Source organism: Gymnoscopelus microlampas (genome assembly GCF_963454915.1).
Source record: "Gymnoscopelus microlampas genome assembly, chromosome: 13".
Classification (NCBI taxonomy): Eukaryota; Metazoa; Chordata; class Actinopteri; order Myctophiformes; family Myctophidae; genus Gymnoscopelus; species Gymnoscopelus microlampas.
The window spans coordinates 17,421,294-17,441,214 of record NC_139950.1 but is presented as its reverse complement, the minus strand read 5'-3'; the positions used below and the strand labels follow the sequence as shown (position 1 = coordinate 17,441,214).

General features: G+C 40.1%; 1 protein-coding gene across 1 annotated transcript in view; it reads right to left on the bottom strand.

The window, feature by feature from the left end:
* lmbrd1 (LMBR1 domain containing 1) overlaps positions 1 to 19,399 on the bottom strand; it is a 167,346-nt gene extending 147,947 nt beyond the window's left edge. Inside the window, exons 1-3 of the mRNA XM_084076736.1 lie at positions 19,292 to 19,399; positions 15,890 to 16,066; positions 11,655 to 11,718 (exon numbers count right to left, since the gene is read on the bottom strand). Of these exons, the coding sequence (XP_083932862.1) occupies positions 11,655 to 11,718; positions 15,890 to 16,066; positions 19,292 to 19,363 (313 nt within the window). The 5' untranslated portion in view covers positions 19,364 to 19,399. The remainder of the gene's footprint in view (positions 1 to 11,654; positions 11,719 to 15,889; positions 16,067 to 19,291) is intronic.
* Between the last annotated feature and the right edge of the window lie 522 nt (positions 19,400 to 19,921).

The following is a 19,921-nucleotide window of genomic DNA, read 5'->3' as shown; positions in this document are numbered from 1 at the left end:
GGCACTCGCTATGAGCTTGTAGATCTGCTATTTTTGAATAGCCAAAGAAATCTAAAATGACACAGGTGCATTCCCCAATTGAAAGGGTTAAGTGTAGAACAGGCCAAAACGGCAAAAATGCGAACGTGAATGTTGAGAAATAACTATAATGTGGACGAAGATACGGCAAAAGTCTAACCCAAAGAAAAATCACAGTCTTACAATTGTGTCAGTGGAGTGGTATTCAAAATGACACTCGCTGATCGTATCGGCAACAGGGTTTAATTAAGCCCACGTGAAGTACGAACAATCAGCACACAGACGGACACGTCGTCGACCGCAGTGTGAGGCCGTCACATTATTATTTCAGACGTCATGAGAAAAAACTGTGGCGCAGATTTTCAATGAGGCTCTTTAGAAGTCTGTGGCAACGCACATGCTGCTCGTTAAGTGTAATCACTACTGAAAACATATCAATCTGTTCTGGGGGGGGGGGGGGCGGGGGACGGAGGGGGGGGGCATGGATCGGTAGAAAAGAAGATAGGGGAATCTCTCTGTGTCGTCAATTATTCCCATTTTGTAAAGACACAAATGGACAAGGGGGGCTGTCAGATTCTACTTTAACCCATTAAGACCGGGAACGCATATATACTGTGGCATTTTTAGATCTTTTAATCGCTGTAAACATTATTTTATACTTTGGGCCATTCAAAAAAACAGCAGATCTACAAGCTTGTAGCGCGGCACCGAGTGCCGCGCTACGAGCTTGTAGATCTGCTAATTTTTTTTACATTTTGTGCACATTTTTGAATATCTTTAATTTTTTTAAACAACATTTTTAACTCAAATCTTTACTTCTGGAGGTCCCTGGAACAAAATATTTGACAAAATGTTCACTTAAAAAAATATACATATTCAAATATTTGCACAACCTTTCACGATTATTCAAAAACAGCAGATCGACAAGTACATATCTGCTATTTTTGAATAGCCAAAGTATATAAAATAATGGTTTAAAGTGGTTGAAATCTAAAAAGGACAACATGCTTTCCCGGTCTTAATGGGTTAAAATGTAATTCTACTTTTATAAAGGTTCCATTTGAAGGGGCTGAGCTCGGCTCAGTGTTAAGGTAAGACAACGTGGAGCTTCGTCTCCACCTACTGGTAAACACAAAAGTGATGCCCATGTGGTAGAATAAGGAAAAAACCTTAAAGGTCACTGCATTTTTTTTTACATGAAAAAAAACACATGCCATGGTTTATAGCCCGTTATAGGCTGCACACATTTCAGGAAATAAGAATAATAGTCAGCGGTATAGCTGCTGTTCCTGCAGTAGATCTAAACCACACACACACACCTCTCTTATTACCGTGTGGACTCGTGTCATATGATGGTGAACACATGGCCGGAAATAGCCGGTTCCACAAGCTCAGAATACAGTACGTCACGCACTGGATGTGGCCGTGTGGTTGTACGCGAGCTTGTAGATCTGCTATTTTTCAGTGTGCGACTCCGCCGAACGACGGAGCATTAACCCTTTTTAAGACCGGGGGGAACGCGGTCGTGTCGTTTTTGTTGATGTCTTTGGCTGTTCAAAAATAGCAGATCTACAAGCTCGTAGCGCGGCACTCGGTGCCGCGCTACGAGCTTGTACATGTGCTATTTTTGAAAAATCTTGAAAATGTGTGCAAATTCTTTCAATATATACTTTTTAAAGCGAACATTTGTAACTCAAATTTTTGCATATATTTTATGACAAATGTTCGCTTTAAAAAGATTTGCAAAAATGTCTTAAAATGACACACAGATGCGTTCCCGGTCTTAAGGGGTTAATTGAGCAAGCCTCCACTGCAGAGCTGCAGCAGAGCAACACAGAAATGCATGGGCATCCATTTAAAATCCATCCCTATTTTGGGCATGGCATTATAGGCCGACGCTTGTAGATCTGCTTTTTTCACTATTCTTTGCACGACACTGTTGTGTGACAAAGTATAATAATAATTAGGGGTGTGCCGATACACTAATTTCACGAAACGATACGATACGATATTTGGCTCACAACTTCGATACGATTTCGATACGATACGATACGCACTTTTTTTATTATGAAAATATATGGAGGAGAAAAAAAGAAAATGCAAACAAATAATTCTGTTTTTGCATTATTCAGACATGCAAGCTTGTAGCTTTTCAGCTACAATAGCCGTTTTGAATCCAAATAGTATGACACCTGACCCGAAAAAAAAACATTTTGTCACTCTTTTCACTTCGGGGCCGTTTGCATGCCTGATTATTATGATTGTAAAAAAAAAAAAAAAAAATTTTTTTTTTTTCAAAAATGATATTTTTTTTCCCCAAAACGATACATATCGTCGTGAAAACGTATCGCGATATATCGCGGGACGATATATCGGCACACCCCTAATAATAATAATAATAATAGGCCGTAAGCGGTTCATCGATTCGTTCATCTATACCAGTGGTTCTCAAACTTTTTCATGTCAAGGACCCCCAAAATGACAATGTATTTGGCCACGGACCCCCATCTCAAATATTTTGTTCCAGGGACTTCCAGAAGCAAAGATTTGAGTTACGAATGTTCGCTTAAAAAAAATATACATTCAAAAGGTTTGCACAAAATTTTTCAAAAATAGCAGATCTACAAGCGGGGTCTATGAGCTTGAGCTTGTAGATCTGCTATTTTTGAATAGCCAAAATATAAAAAGGTCGAAATTATTGTGACGCTAAATTAACACATTTTTCTGGGGACCCCCTGGTACCTCCCCCAAAGGACCCCTGGGGGTCCCCGGACCCCACTTTGAGAACCAATGAACTATACAACAACAAAGAGAGGTATAAAAAGATAGTCGATAAGCGGTAGTTTACAAAAATCTCACAAAAAAGTTATCATCATCACACGACATGGGCCGTCTTGATGTTTGCATAACAGCAGAGCCGTCACACACAAAGACAAGCTTCAGTTATTTCCACAACAAAGAGCAAGTTCAACTGAGTAGCACGTCCTTTAATAAACTATGACAGTGTTAGACACTTGTCAACACGACTGGCCTTTCTGCAGCATTAAAAAGTCATCTCACCGTGATGCTGGTGTAAAAGATAAAAGACAAGTTGTGTTGTTGCCTTTTGCATGTTCTATATCCAATTTTAAGAGCTTTGAGCCTTTCCGCCAAAAGGTTACAAACGCAACGGGTTTGTGACCATGAACCACACATTCCCAAAGCTATTATTTCTAAAAAAAAATCTACTTTTTTTATCCAACGATTTTGTAACCCATTTTTTCACCCAACGCCAATTGTCAGTGTAATCCTGGGCGCTACACTCTCTCTGCCAGCCTAGGGAGAGCCTAGAGCCGAGCTCATGCCTCCTTCGATGCGTGAGAAGGAGGCATTGAAGGCATTGAGGCATTCCCAAAGCTATGACGACATGAAGGAGGTACATGAATACATGCTTTAGGCGGATGCCAAAGCTCTGTCAAGCCTCCAACTCATGTTCAACCTACTAGAGTTGCACATGGTAAACCCATAGGTAACATTTTTCTTTAATCAATGCCATTGTCTGCAAAACAGACAGCGTGAACCTTGTAATTTGGGATGCTTCGTGGGAAAACCTCTCCTAGGTTGATTTCTATTTCCTATTTCAGATCACTAACAGATAAGAGATATAGTCATAAAAAAGGCCTTACAAATGACTACGGCAACCTGCTGTTAACGCATTCAATCCGGGAACACATCTCTGTCATTTTTAGATTTATTTGGCTATTCAAAAATAGCAGATCTACAAGCTCATAGCGCGGCACCGAGTGCCGCGCTAAGAGCTTGTAGATCTGCTATTTTAGAAAAATCGTGAAAAGTTGTGCAAATCTATAGTATATATATATTTTTAAGCGAACATTTGTAACTCAAATCTTTGCTTCTGGGGGATTCCAATTACAATTGTTCGCTTTAAAAAACATTCAAAGATTTGCACAAATTCTCACGATTTTTCTAAAATAGCAGATATACAAGCTCATAGCGCGGCACTCAGTGCCGCGCTATGAGCTTGTAGATCTGCTATTTTTGAATAGCCAAAGAAATCTTAAAATGACAAGACATGCGTTCCCGGAGTCAACGGGTTAAGCTTTTCCTTTGATCCATGACAAAGCCTTTGAGTGTAACTGCTCCACCACCACCAACCCATGGACACGGGTCCCAGGCAGTTTGGCCATTAGAGAAATTGAATTGCTGATAGGATAACAAACTCTATAACGTTCAAGACTACGCCTGCTGAATTATTCATTCGTTCTCCAAGTCCCTGAAAAGCAAAGTTTTCCCCTTCAAGGCTATGTGTCTCATTCAAAGTCTCAATGGTGACATACGGAGATCAATCTTATGTATGAAATCATATTTGTGCATTCAGGAGGGCCAATATATTGTGGCCCTGCTTAACCCATTAAGACCTGGAACGCATCTGTGTCATGTGATATGCATCACACATTCCCTGCCATTGACGGAGATCTCCGTCAATTCCAAATCATGATATTTTTTAGCAAATCTTGGAATATATATATTTTTTAAGCAATTTTTTTTAAACTCAAATCTTTGCTTCTGGGGATTCTACAAAATGTCTTCTAAATCCTAACAAAACTCCTAAGAAAAAACGTAGTATGTTGCCAAAATATCAGCGGTTTTCAAACTTTTTCATGTCAAGGACCCCAAAATTATATATTTGGCCGCGGACCCCCGTCTCAAAATATATTGTTCCAGGTACCCCCCCGAAGCAAAGGTTTGAGTAAAAAAAATTGCTTAGAAAAAAATAGCATTTCATGTAAAAAAATATATGTACATATTCCAAGAAAAGAAAAAAAAGAAAGAAAGACAGACAAGAAAGAAAAAAGAAAAGAAAAAAGCCAAAGAAATCTAAAAATGACACAGATGCGTTCCAGGTCTTAATGGGTTAAGTGGTGGACTCACGTGTGTGCCGTGTGTGTACGGGTACCCACAGTCTGTCAAAGGCAATCTTTGTGATGCCATTATGCCAATGGGGGAAGTGGTTGGGGTTTTGATTGAGCTGGCTGCGAATGCAGACAGCTTGTTTTTCTCTTGAGAACAGACGGCTAGGAACAGCATTGCTGACGGGCAGTTTAAGCCAGCATCTGTTTCCAGAACTCATCATCTAGACTAGAGTCTTTGACATGACTGGCGTTTTGCAAACGGTATAACACAAGGCTGACTGGGTCAGAAGAACCCAGGATATGGCTGGACCTAGAGTGGGCAATTTTGGGAAATTGTGGCCAATTTGGTTAGAGAGAGAAAGTCAATGGGAATCTCTATAATGCATTGGTTCTCAAAGTGGGGTCCGGGGACCCCCAGGGGTCCTTGGAGGGGTACCAGGGGGTCCCCAGCTAAATGTGTTAATAAAGCGTCGCAATCATTTTGACCACTTCATCCATATTTCATACTTTGGCTATTCAAAAATAGCAGATATACAAGCTCATAGCTATGAGCTTGCAGATCTGCTATTTTTGAAAAATCTCGGAAATGTGTGCACATTTTTTAATCTTTTTTTTTAAAAGGCGAACATTTTGAACTCAAATCTTTGCTTCTGGGGGTCCGTGGCACAACACATTTTCACGTGGGGGTCCGCGGCCAAATACATATCAATGTGGGGGCCCTTGGCACGAAAAAGTGTGAGAACCACTGCTATAATGGATATGAAATGTTGATCTGCGATTGTTTTGTATGGTTCCAGTAATAATTGTTGTTAAGAGTTTAAGAAGCATATCACATGACATTGTTAAGTTATGTTGATTCAAAAAAAGGTTATAAATGTAGTTGAAAGTGAAAGTGAAGTGCAATTTGAAAGGGAAGTTATTTTGTATTTATCTGCAGCTCTTTCATTTGTTTCCATCTGTGGATGTGTGTTGGTTTGGTAAGAGTCAGTCTGTATTGAGTGTTTGTTTGTCAGAGTGGTTGTTATTTGGGGTGCTTTGACTGTGTACTCTCCCTAATGCCTCTCCACATAATCGTCACTATCGGGCAGAAACCTCGCATCTCCATGTTTCAACTTCTTATGGGGTTTTTTTTCGCAAATGAATGCCTTACTTCAACATACAAGAATGTTGCGCAAAGGTAGTTAACATAGCAGATCTACAAGCTCACAACGAGCCGCGATGTGATGTGTTGTGAGCTTGTGGATCTGCTATTTTCACTATTTTAACACGTTTTTAGAATAATGATTAAATATAAAATAGACATGCAAGGTTTCCACCCAACAGAGACGATATTATCATTAAGAGTGTTTTTTCTCTCCCAATCTGCTCCATGGTGGATTGTTAGAGTGCCTAACCAGATGTTTGATTTGAAAGAGAATTACAATGAAGCAAAATGACACGCAGTGATAGTAAATGGAAGAGTTTATGAATTATTTAGTATACACGAATCCACGGAGCGCTGCCCTGTAGGTGGCGCCGCCATTGCTGCGGTGTCAGACTCGATCAGCTGCTGCTGCACGGTGTCAGTCAGCTGCAGTCACTTGACTGCTCACGTTACTCTTTTACCTGCTTTTTACTAACTTTTACTAACACTAACTTTACAAAGATGTACAGAAAATCGGGATGAACCTGTGTAGTTTATGGCTGCTCCAACAGCCAAGCAGGTAAAGAGTAACGTGAACAGACGGACAGAACCGCAGCAGCAGCTGACTGAGTTTGACACCGCAGCAATGGCGGCGCCACCTACAGGGCAGCGCTCCGTGGATTCGTGTATAGCCAAGTCAAGCCAATTGTATTCGTACAACGGCAAATCACAATTGGAAGTTATCTCGAGGCACTTTTCATGCAGAGTAGGTGCAGGGCAGGGGGTTGTCAAACTGGCTCTAACACTACCGACTCGCCACTCAGACAGGATTGCCAGGTTGGAGAAAAACAAGCAACCAGTGTTGCCAGATTGTGCGCCAGAAACAAGCAGGTTCATGAAAAAAACAAAAGCCAGAGGGAGCAAGACGGTGGATCTACATAAATAATATACATATCAATTTGGGGTCTGCTATTTGAAAATAGCAGATCTACAAGCTCATTGGTACTTTAAGTACGGCTTTCTACTTTTGGTAATTTAAGTACATTTTGACACCAAAACTTTAGTATGTTTACTCAAGTACATTTTGAATTCCGGACTTTTACAGTATTTCTACATTGCAGTATTGATACTTTCACTTAAGTAAACTGTGAATACGTTTCCCACAACTGATCTCAAGGCACTTTTCATGTAGATTAGGTGCAGAGCAGGGGGGGGTGTCAAACTGGCCCGCAAAAATTGGCCCAATCCAGAATCCAGCCCACGGGATGATTTTTTTGGGAAGATGACTATTCCCAATCATTTATTATGTATCAACATGGCAGCCACTCTCAGGCCACGCTCCCATTGCTGTCCCTCCCTACTGTAGCCTGCTGCACTGGCAGCTTGCTGTGTGTGTGTGTGTGTGTGTGTGTGTGTGTGTGTGTGTGTGTGTGTGTGTGTGTGTGTGTGTGTGTGTGTGTGTGTACTTGGAAAACAATGGACAGTCTGTCCGGGGCCTTGACACGGCCAGCTCGTTTCCCCCCTCTCTCTGCAGTCTGTCCATGTCACTCATGGGAATAATTACAACATGTAAAACATGACCTGTACATGGGCCGATGGGCAAACGCTCCCGAGACCCTTAGTGCCAGCCCCCCGTTGCGGACCCACCAAACCGAACGTCTTCAGCCCACTGCATCGCTCAACCGGGTAACCAACAGCTGTTACCGAACGACCAACATATTTTAGTAGCATTTTCTTGCCAACACTCTATATCTCTAAGTTCTGTTGTGATCACAGAGCAAGAGATAACCGTGGCTAAACTAAACAAAGCTGCTGTACCCGGTCCAGCCCGACAGACTTCCATTGCTCACTTACATTCCATAGCCTGGAGGGATGACCGATCTGCGATTGGCTGGTTGGCTCAGTTAACCTACTGGCTGTTACAGAACGATAGATTAACGGAGGATAAACTACATCACATGGGCCTGGAAAAGGTGACTGCTCTGCGATCATCGACTGGTTGTCAGGCCAACCGAGGATATACTACATCCCATAGCCCGGATGGATGATCGCTCTGTGATTGGCCAGCCTGTTGTCAGGCCAACCGGCCAACAAATACGGCTGTGATGTTGTGGAATAGGCTCTATGCACAGCAGCCATATTGGAAAGAAATTGGGCCCCTTCCTTGCTTCCTTCGCAGGTGTTACCAATGACACTAATGAAGGCTCTGTTCCATTTAGTGTAGCACAGTGGTTCTCAAACTTTTTAATTTCAAGGACCCCCATAACGCTGAGAGTGTACAAATGGAACCAAATGGACCCGGGAGGGTCCATTTGGTTCCATTTGTACACTCTCAGAGTTACACCCTCTCAAGGAACCATGAGGGTCCCTGGACCACACAATATCAGCACCCTGACTCTGTTTGACCAGAATGGAACAGAGCCTTCATTAGTATCATTGGTAACACCTGTGAAGGAAGTAAGGAAGAGGCCCAATTTCTTTCCAAAATGGCTGCTGTGCATAGAGACTATAGGTATTACCGCGGTGAAAAAGCAACGTATCCTAGTTAGGTGCTCAAGCCGAGAAACTGATAGCAGAAGACTGGTGTAGTAACTGCAGTTAGTAATTATGCCCAGGTAAACTGATGTCTTCTGATGCTATACCCTGGAGTGCATTTTGCTGTGTATTCACACTCACATTCTAAATTGTTTATGCCTTAAATAAAGAGCAAAGACTCCAAAATAACAATGCAAATGATCACATAGTGACATATTGACATACATTGACAAGAAGGTTAGCTCTGGCTGAGAAGTGACAGGCATTATGATTAATAAAAGACAGTCCAACATAATAAATATCTGTTGTGTAGTATAGTGTTCCTCCATGGAGTGCTCTGATAGAGGGTGGAGTAGAGTGTTTACAAGACACCATTGTACAACATGAGGAAGGGAAAAGAAGGCCTAGCGAACTCTTCGAGAGACAGGAAATAGTGGCAGAAAATGTGCATTCAGTAATATATCTCTCCACTTTCCCACAAGATTAACACGGACCTCACTTCCTCCAGTGACTATGGCAAAGACGTGATTTTCCCTAGAAATGCTCTGAACCAGGGCTGTGCTCAATTAATCGATACGGCAATAATCGTATCGGATTCCTGTTGCCGATAATCGTATCGAAACAGAGACTACCATATCGATACGGCAGGAAATGCAGTGCGACGCAAAAGCAAAAAAAAAAGCATCAGCTATGGTGTGTTTGTGTGTGTCTGAGACTCTGACATGAGTTGCAGTAAAAAAAGAGAATATTTCATTTGCATTTATTAATGATTAAATCTTTTGGTGGATTAAATCTTTTTATCCATCAAAACATTATTTATTTTTATTTGTATTTATTTCCTTGCTTGTTATGTTATCAACTAAGTTTTTTCAAATTGATTTGGAAACTTAAAACATTTCGGACAATATATTGGTCAAAACATCAGCAATAGGCTCCATTCACAGCAGCCATATTATAAAGACATTCACAGGTGTTACCAATGATACTAATGAAGGCTCTGTTCCATTCTGGTCAAACAGAGTCAGGGTGCTGATATTGTGCATGTTGGCTCACTGGGAACACCAGTGGGTCTACAGTTGGGATCCAGGGAACCTCATGGGCTTCCAAATGGCCCCTTACAGGCGTGTAACTCTGAGAGTGTACAAATGTTGGTTCCATTTGTACACTCTCAGAGTTATGGGGGTCGTGGAAACCACTGTGCTACACTAAATGGAACAGAGCCTTCATTAGTATCATTGGTAACACCTGTGAATGTCTTCATAATATAGCTGCTGTGAATAGAACCTATAGGTGGTCTAAGTACATTTTTTAGGACACGGTCATGAGTCAAAATCAACGCGAATCGCGATACATATCGTATCGTGGCCTCTGTATCGCGATACGCATCTATCGCGAGGTTGTAGGTCATCAAAAAGGCCGCGCAAATGTCACTTTTCCTTCCCGTCTATTTATCAGCCTTCGGCTGTTTCACAGCCTGTGTGGAAAAAAACTGAGCAGAGTCGTGTCAAGCTGTGCCAGTATAATACAGTGGAAAGGCACCATTAGTCACCTCTTAATGAGAAGAAATACTACAAACACAATTAAACCCAACAATATGACTCTATTTTTTCCCCATATAAAGTTAACCTATTTACAAAAGCAATTAGTGTACATTGTTTTCATGGATACAGAAGCTTTAACCCATTAAGACCTGGAACGCTAAAAAGCATTATTTTACACTTTGGCTATTCAAAAATAGCAGATCTACAAGCTCATAGCGCGGCACCGAGTGCCGCGCTACGAGCTTGTAGATCTGCTATTTCTGAAAAATCGTGAAAACGTGTGGAAATCTTTGAATATATATATTTTTAAAGCGAACATTTTAACTCAAATCTTTGCTTCTGGGGGTCCCTGGAACAAAATATTTTGAGATGGGGGTGCGGCCAAATACATATAATTTTGGGGGTCCTTGACATGAAAAAGTTTGAGCACCACTGGTAAGTTTTTTCAGAATACTGTTGGGATTTAGAAGACATTTGTAGAATCGGCTTCAGGCCTTAATGGGTTAAATTATACAGGTAAGAGTACTTGTGTAATAATAACAAAATAGTAATAATAACAAATTATCTAGTTGCTGTACAATTTAGGCTAATGTGTTTGCGCTCACAGTGGGAAAATTGTGTTTACTGCTCCTTTCACCATGTCTATGCTAATCCAACAGCTCAGCAGCCTAAGATCTAAGGCCACGTTTTGCCCCAAAATCCTCTTAGTACTGGAATCCTCTTAATCCCACTTACTTACAATGGAAGAGGTGATCTAAATGCTTTTTTATTGGAGAACAAAGTAGTGATCGATGGTCTAATCACAATGCAATTACTACCCAAACGGAAAGTACAGTAAGCCCCTTTCTCTAAAGTTTTTGCAACAATTGCACGTGAAATAAACCATCAAATGCCCAACGGATCATCGAGGGAGTATGTTGAATATTATGAAGCACATTTACCCGCTCTGTTACAATGCAGTTTTTAACCCATTAAGACCTGAGGCCGATTCTCACTTATGTCTTCTAAATCCTAACAGTTTTCTGAAAAACGTATGTTTCTATATCAGTGGTGCTCAAACTTTTTCATGTCAAGGACCCCCAAAATGATATGTATTTGGCCGCTGACCCCCATCTCAAAATATTTTGTTCCAGGGACCCCCCAGAAGCAAAGATTTGAGTTAAAATGTTCGCTTTAAAATAATATAAATGTATTAATTTGCACATATTTTCAAGATTTTTCAAAAATAGCAGATCTACAAGCTCGTAGCGCGGCACTCGGTGCCGCGCTACGAGCTTGTAGATCTGCTATTTTTGGATAGCCAACGTGTAAAATAATACTTATTTCCTCAAATCAAAAAAATTACACAGATGTGTTTGTGGTCTTAATGGGTTAAAGAAATGCCACGCAAATCTGGCAACTGAACAAATAATGTTTCACCACAAAGCATTGTATTATATTTAAAAAAAAAAGATCTTATTAAAACGTGGTTGACTTTGTTTGTAATGGGTTATAGCGACCGAAAACAAATGAAAATGCACTTACTGTAGTATCCATACAACACGGTGTCTTCAATTTGCGCTCTTGTCACATTGTTTTCTGCCCAGTCCTACATGTGAGAAAATAGAGAGACCAAGACTGTAATTGAGTTCAAAGAGAAAGGGCCCGGCAGTTATTAATAACAATACAATATTAATACACATTTTTTATCACACACACACACATAGTGATTTTGTCTGATTTAGCCACTTTACCTCAGATATATTCATGACCACTGCTTGACAACAAGCAGTGAAAAACAAACCCTTAAAGGACGACTTCACCACTTTTCAACGTATCTTCATATAATAGGTCCTCACTAATGCTCATGATAAAATGATACATTTTTTTTCTACTTGGTCTGTGTCTCATAGGAGGGCTGTGGACAGTCCAGAAACCTGTCTACCAGTGACATCATCGTTAGGCATGATTTTTTTTTCCAAAAAGATTTTTTTTTCATTCAGATTTTTATTAAGGCGAGAACAATGGGATCTATTATTGCATTGCAACTTTCCAGGAATACAAAGCCTGCAGTTTCTATTAGCTTGGATTCCCCATCGATGATGTCACTGGTAGACGGGTTTCTGAACTGTCTACAGCCCTCCTCTGAGACACAGACTGATTAGAAAAAAATTGTACCATTTTATCATGAGCACTAGTGAGGACCTACTGTATTATATGAAGATATGTTGAAAAGTGGTGAAGTCGTCCTTTAAGGTCATTACACACCGACGATTATGCGAATAAATTCGGACTTGTTCCGAATAAATAAAAGACGCTTTTTCGCTCCGTGGAAGCTTGCATTGACTTTATAAGGTTTTTTAAAAAAAACATATTATTCGCATGAAAAAATGGCCCCCGGTGTGTAAGGAGCTTTACTGTGAGACATCGTGGCTCACAAGTGGATCTCATACAGTATTTCATGCAAACAGTCTATCATAGGGGTCTTCAACAGGGAGTCCGGGACCCCTAGGGGGTCCTCAGAGTTACGACAGGGGGTCCGCCAAATCTTTGTGGGTTTTTACATTAACCTTGAACCCTAGCATCCCTATACTGAGGAGAACTTTAGCCAAAAATAGCCGATCTACAAGCTCACAACGCCTCGCGCTGCGAGGCGTTGTGAGCTTGTAGATCGGCTATTTTCGGCAAAGAGGTCTGGTCTAGAGGGGGGGGGAAAAAGAGCAGACCAAGTACAGAGAGAAAGGTCAAGTTTACTAAGTAATGACGGCTTAAGTGGTTAAATACCCACCGACATGAATCCAACGTGATAATGCTGTCAAACAAGTCTACGAAGCTATCTATGAAATCTATGAAAAGGTTTAATCTGCAACACAATTTTATACAATAATAGTGGGAGAGCTTCATCTCTCTCTCAGCTAGGGGGTCCTTGGGCTGAAAAACTTTGGAAGACCCTTGGTCTATGTCGACATCAGACAGTCATATTATGACGTATCTATACATATGACCCCATATTTGGGCAATAGTTACTAGTTACTTTGTTACTAGTTACTTTGCAGATATAAATGATGATATTATGAAACATACATTAACCATTTTAGCCCTATTTTTAGCCTATTTAGCCTATTTACATGGGCTATTTGAAAATAGCAGATCTACAAGCTCGTTGTGAGCTTGTAGATCTGCTATTTTCAAACATGTTAGTACTTTTACTTTTGGTACTTTAAGTACATTTTGATACCAATACTTTTGTACTTTTACTCACGTAAATTTGGAATTTTGGACTTTTACTTGTAACAGAGTATTTCTATATTGCAGTATTGGTACTTATACTTAAGTAAAGAATTTGAGTACTTTTTCCACCACTGCTTGCCAGATTAGCACCCCAGACAAACACAAGACAGACTCACAATCCCATTTCTATATGGCTCACCTCCTACAGAGCCAATGCCGTGAAAAAAAAATGAATCTGTGACTTTGGAATATAAACTACATGATTGCCAGCGAGCACTACTAGGCTGGGTGGGTGAAGAACTCCATGAGATAAAAAGGGGGCTTAGGCATTGGCAGCTGTGTGGAATAGCAGTGCTCTCAGCTCGCTTGCTTGGTTTACATTCGTTTACATTGGCTGGAAACAGACAGAAACACTTGCATTTGCCCTGATGTTGAGAGCTTATAACACGACCGAATAAATATATACAAAAGACCGACTTTAACCCATTAAGACCTGGAACTGTGTCATTTTTAGATTTGAGCTAAAAAGCATTATTTTACACTTTGGGCTATTCAAAAATAGCAGATCTACAAGCTCATAGCGCGGCACCGAGTGCCGCGCTACGAGCTTGTAGATCTGCTATTTTTGAAAAATCGTGAAAATGTGTGCAAATCTTTGAATATATATATTTTTAAAGAGAACATTTTTAACTCAAATCTTTGCTTCTGCGTCCCTGGAACAAAATATTTTGATGGGGGTCCGTGGCAAAATACATATAATTGTGGGGGTCCTTGACATGAAAACGTTTGAGCAGCACTGATATAGAAACATACGTTTTTCAGAATACTGTTGGGATTTAGGAGACATGTAGAATCGGTTTCAGGTCTTAATGGGTTAAATAACTTAGTTTACAAAATACCGACCAAAGTCATTTTTTCCCTTTAATTACACATCCCATGGCTATTATTGCTCTGGAATGAGCTCACCTGATCTCAGCCAGATCACTTATCACTTGGACACATTTCTATTCCCACTAGTCAAAGCTTGAGCAAAAAAAGAAACCTGCTAATTTCAGGTCTAATAAGCATTGCAAATCACTCCGGACCAAGTGGAGAGTTTTCTTTATGAAAGGGATTAGATTTCTGATCAGCTATTATGCATGAGATGGCCACGACTGTATGTATGAAAGAAAACATGCCACTTAACCCATTAAGACCGGGAACGCATCTGTGTCATTTTAAGATTTCTTGGGGCTATTCAAAAATAGCAGATATACAAGCTCATAGGCTTTTCTTTTTTTTTTTTTACGTGAAAATGTGTTCAAATCTTTGAATATATATATACATTTTAACTCAAATCTTTGCTTCTGGGGGTGCCTGGAAGAAAATATTTTCAGATGGGGGTCCGCGGGGCAAATACATATCATTTTGGGTGGTCCTTGACCTTGACATGAAAAAGTTTAAGAACCACTGATAAATAAGAACATAAGTTTTCTTTTTTTTCAACTTTTACGATTTAGAAGACATTTGTAGAATCCCCCAGAAGCAATAAGATTTGAGTTACAAATGTTCACTTAAAAAAATATATATATATACTGTATATTCAAAGATTTTCAAACATTTAAGATTTTTCAAAAAATAGCCAAAGAAATCTAAAATGACAGCGCTGCGTGCCCGGATTGAATGAGTTAACATCAGAGTCTAGTTACAACCCGAGTGCGGCAAAAAAAATGTACCTGTCATTCACATGAGGGCTGTGTGACAACTCTGCCAAGCTTGAAAATTGATGTAAATAATGCAACCGAGAATCCAATTGTGAAAATGTAATTCGGTATTACAAGACAAGAAATGCAATCAAGCTTGTAGATTAGTCGGCAAACAGAGGACCGTGCAGGCAATTTGGGAACAAAAATGTGAACCTAAACAAATCAAGCTCTCTCTCGAGAAGGCTCCCCGTGGCTTCGTTTGTTTCGACTTAGCCCATTAAGACCGGGAACGCATCTGTGTCATTTTTTAGATTTCTTTGGCTATTCAAAAATAGCAGATATACAAGCTCGTAGCGTGGCACTATGAGCTTGTAGATCTGCTATGTTTTGAAAAAGTGTTTTTTTGCAAATCTTTGAATATATATGTATTTTTATAGCAAACATTAACTTAAATCTTTGCTTCTGGGGATTTTACAAATGTCTTCTAAATCCTACAGTTTTTGGGAAAACTTATGTTTCTATATCAGTGGTTCTCAAATGTTTTCATGTCAAGGACCCCCAAAATGTATTTGGCATATTTCAAAATATTTTGTTCCAGGGACCCCCCCAGAAGCAAAGATTTGAATTACAAAAGTTCGCTTTAAAAAAAATGTTTATGTATATCCAAAGATTTTCCAAAATTTCCACGATTTTTCAAAAAATAGCAGATCTACAAGCTCATAGTGCGGCACTCGGTGCCGCACTATGAGCTTGTAGATCTGCTATTTTTGAATATAGCCCAAATAAATCTAAAAATGACACAGATGCGTTCCCGGTCTTATAGGGTTAGGTAGGCGACAGAGAAGAGAGAAACCGACGCTTTACCTTGTAGGTGCCATTGGGGTTCTTCATGAAAGACACCAGGAAGATGTCCACTGGAAGAAGTGCCGACGTTATCAGAGCTATTGCCAACGCGCATATCGCCGTGATGGTCGAGACGACTTCGCTCTCCTGTCGACTTTGAAATTTACGGATGTAGACCCAGCAGAAGGCGAGGATGACCTAAAAAGACGAAGAGGAGCGTTTTAGCCAAAATGACCAACATCGCTGTTTGCACATAGTTCGATAGTCATTGTACGGTATTACTGAAATCTGTCACGTCTTTATTCAGTCGTACATTGTATAAAATTGGAGGATAACTGAAATGAAGGCTTAAAAATCCAACATTCAAACAACTGATCATCTGCACCACTCATATAATGTAGATTACTTCAATATTATGCAAGCTACTTAGCCATGGTTCACATGACACTCGTCTGTCACAAGCGTCATGGAACCACTTGTTCCTGGTTTTTGATTTACATTTTTTTTTACATTCACTGCACATTCAACTGCTACATCTACATAAACGTTCAGATTTCAAATATAAAGTGCTGACCCCCATGCCACGGATGTAACAAGTTGAGCCGCAAAAGGTCTAAGTACCTGAATATTCCGTATTGTTCAATAAAAAGCTTTTTAATCCGATCGCCGGCAATTTTCTCCACATTTTCTCCGATGCTTTCAGGTGTATTGCACTCTGATACATTACAAACGATATAGAAAATTACAGAAAATGGCCGCCGATCGGATTAAAATGCTTTTTATTGAACAATACGGGAGATACGGGTACTTATCGCGGTCCGGCTCAACTTGTTACATCCCGTGACTCGGGGGCAAGCACTTTATATTTGAAATCTGAACGTTTATGTGCATGTAAAAAAAATGTGTGGGTTCATGACTGTCATGGTATGACAGTCATTTCAGCACATGATTGAAACAGACTCTCAAACAACCGTCAACGCCATGAGAAAGAATAATAATAATCAAAGACAGCTAGGTTGACTTTTTAATTGCAGCCCCGATCAATCTTCCTACATGTATATGTCTGTGGAGCTCATTATGTAATGGGGCTATTTTAAAAGATTATTCCTACTGATTGATGGATTTGATAATGTATTCCTCTGCAGTGTTAACCCATTGAAACCGGGAACGCATCTCTTTAACCATGATATTATATATCAGATCTACAAGCTCATAGGCACGAGTGCTGCGCTATGAGCTTGTAGATCTGCTATTTTAGAAAAATAGTAAACATTTTTGCAAATCTTTGAACATATATATTTTTAAAGCAATTTATTTTTACTCAAATCTTTGCTTCTGGGGGTCCCTGGAACTAAATATATTGGGATGGGGGTCCACGGCCAAATACATATCAATTTGGGGGTCCTTGACATGAAACAGATTGAGAACCACTGATATAGCAACATATGTTTTTTCAAAAAACTGTTTTAGATTTAGAAGACATTTGTAGAATCCCCCAGAAGCAAAGATTTGAGTTAAAAATGTTGGCTTTGAAAAATATAAATATTCAAAGATTTGCACACATGTTCATGATTTTTCTAAAATAGCCAGAGAAATCTTAAAATGACACAGATGCGTTCCCGGTCTCAACGGGTTAATACTAAACAGACATCAGAGCAGGGGAAGTTGTTCATATAATGGGCATAAAAACTCATTAGACAGAGCAGCAAAAAAGAAGAGTTTCAAAACGACAAGGTCATATTCCAGTCACATAAAGCAATACGCAAGTGAGGACACTGCTAACACTAGTCCCTTCAGATCAAGGGGCTGCCATTCACAGACAGGATCAATTAAAAGGCCCACACACTTAAGCCTCCAGCTGCGTGTCTTGCCAGGTAAAAGGACACAGGCTTTGCATCTAAATAAGAGGCATTGAGATGATTACTTCAATAAAAAATGGACAGCACTGCTAGCTAGTAGTGCATAGTAGTACTGCAGGTAAACAGGGGGCCTTTGTGTTCAACTGGCACTGAAGTTATCACATGATAGTGAATCGTTCGCTAATGACAATTTTAGGCAGGAGATTACATGGGTAAAGCAAACACATTTGTAAAATATTTTGTAAAGTAGTAAAGATTTGAGTTAAAAAAATATATATTCGAAGATTGCACACATTTTCACGATTTTTCAAAAATAGCAAATCTACAAGCTCATATAAGTAGGTGTCCCTCACGATGAGGAAAGGTTGTTGGGTGTGTGCCAGTTTGAAACCCTTTACAACAATGAATGATCTGTCATAGCCTTCCTGACACTCACTGTAGACTGGTGCCAAGGGGGGTAACGGATACAGGATAGGTGGGCACTTAGGGACCTCTGGGGACCTCCATGTGAAAAATGGCTATTTTGTCCAAAATGTAAAAAAAAAAAAAGCAATGTTTGAAAAATGGTCTTAAGTAATGTAAAGTATAGCAAATGGCAAATGTCACTAATTCATCTAGACCATTGGTTCTCAAAGTGGGGTCCGGGGTCCTTGAGGGGGTTCCAGGGGGTCCCCAGCAAAAGTAGTTAATATAGCATCACAATCATTTCAGAACACTTATTCAAAAATAGCAGATCTACAAGCTCATATCGTGTCACTTCGTGCTGCGCAATGGGTTTGTAGTTCTGCTATTTTTCTTTTTTTTTTTTACATTTTTAACACAAATCTTTGCTTCTGGGGGTCCCTGGCACAACATATTTTCTGATGGGGGTCCGCAGCCAAATATTTATCAATGTGGGGCTTTGACATGAAAAAGTAGTGGTTTGATATCTGGCTCAGACTTATTTTTTGTATCTATTATTATGATCCCGTGTTTACAGCTTACAGTCGATGAGAAGTGAAACTGTCAACAAACAGCTTACCAAACAAACAAACAGTCACAACATGCAGTGTGTGTGTGACAGCTCACTATGACGTTTTAGGTGTTATTTAACTTGTCTAGACTAGAACACTAAGCATGGATACATGTGTCCAACCATCAAGACGACGACTTAACGCTCTAATAAGTACACACGGTACGTGTTTATTGTTTAGTTGTTTTAATGGCGTAAACAACTGGCACCAGAACCAGTGTTGCCAGATTCTGTGAGAGAAACAAGCGACCAGGTCTAGGACAACCAGCCCAAAAGAAGCGACTATGGGCCACACGAGCACTTTAAACAACATGTACGTCAGCTATTTGAAAATAGCAGATCTACAAGCTCACAGTGAGCTTGTAGATCGGCAATTTCCAAATAAAATCTTGCGGGGAAATTATAATAAGCAGATCTGGCAACCCCTGCGTGCATTAGGCTATGTTTAGCTTAGCTTAGCCACATTAGCGCCGTTATAACACGCTAAACTGTCTCTGTTTTGACAACGACGTGGACTAAATGACACGACGAGGCGACTTTCTTTTCGCTTACCAAGAGGACGAAGGTGAAGATAGACCAGCCGAGCGCGGACTCGGTCAGAAGCGACGACTGCATGTCCGCCATGTCTGTCTGCTTTCTCTCACTTCCTGCAATAACAAAACCACGTGGTGTGTGCTGTGATGATGACATGAGGAGTGGGCGGGGTTATGAGAGCCCATTAGGGGTACATGCATTGACAGACAGACAAGTTGTGCATGGTTGGTGGGTTGGTTGGTCGCAAAGCGACGTGTTGTGAGCTTGTAGATCTGCTATTTTCAAATAAATAGCCTATGTATATAGGCTATTGGGGGGTCCCGGACCCCACTTTGAGAAGCAATGGGTTAGACCAAAGGGGGAAATGACATACATGATACATGTACTGTATTCAGTGGTGGAAGAAGTACTCACATGTTTTACTTCAGTAAAAGCATCAATACTCTATTGTAGAAATAGTCTGTTACAAGTACAAGTTCGGTATTCAAAACTGAATTGAGTAAAAGTACTGAAGTATTGGCATCAAAGTACCAAAAGTAAAAAGTACTCTTTATGCAGAAGGTCCCATTTCACAAGTTTTCAAATGTATAAAATGAATAAAAATCCGTCGAAAATAACAGATCTACAAGCTCACAACACGTCGCTTTG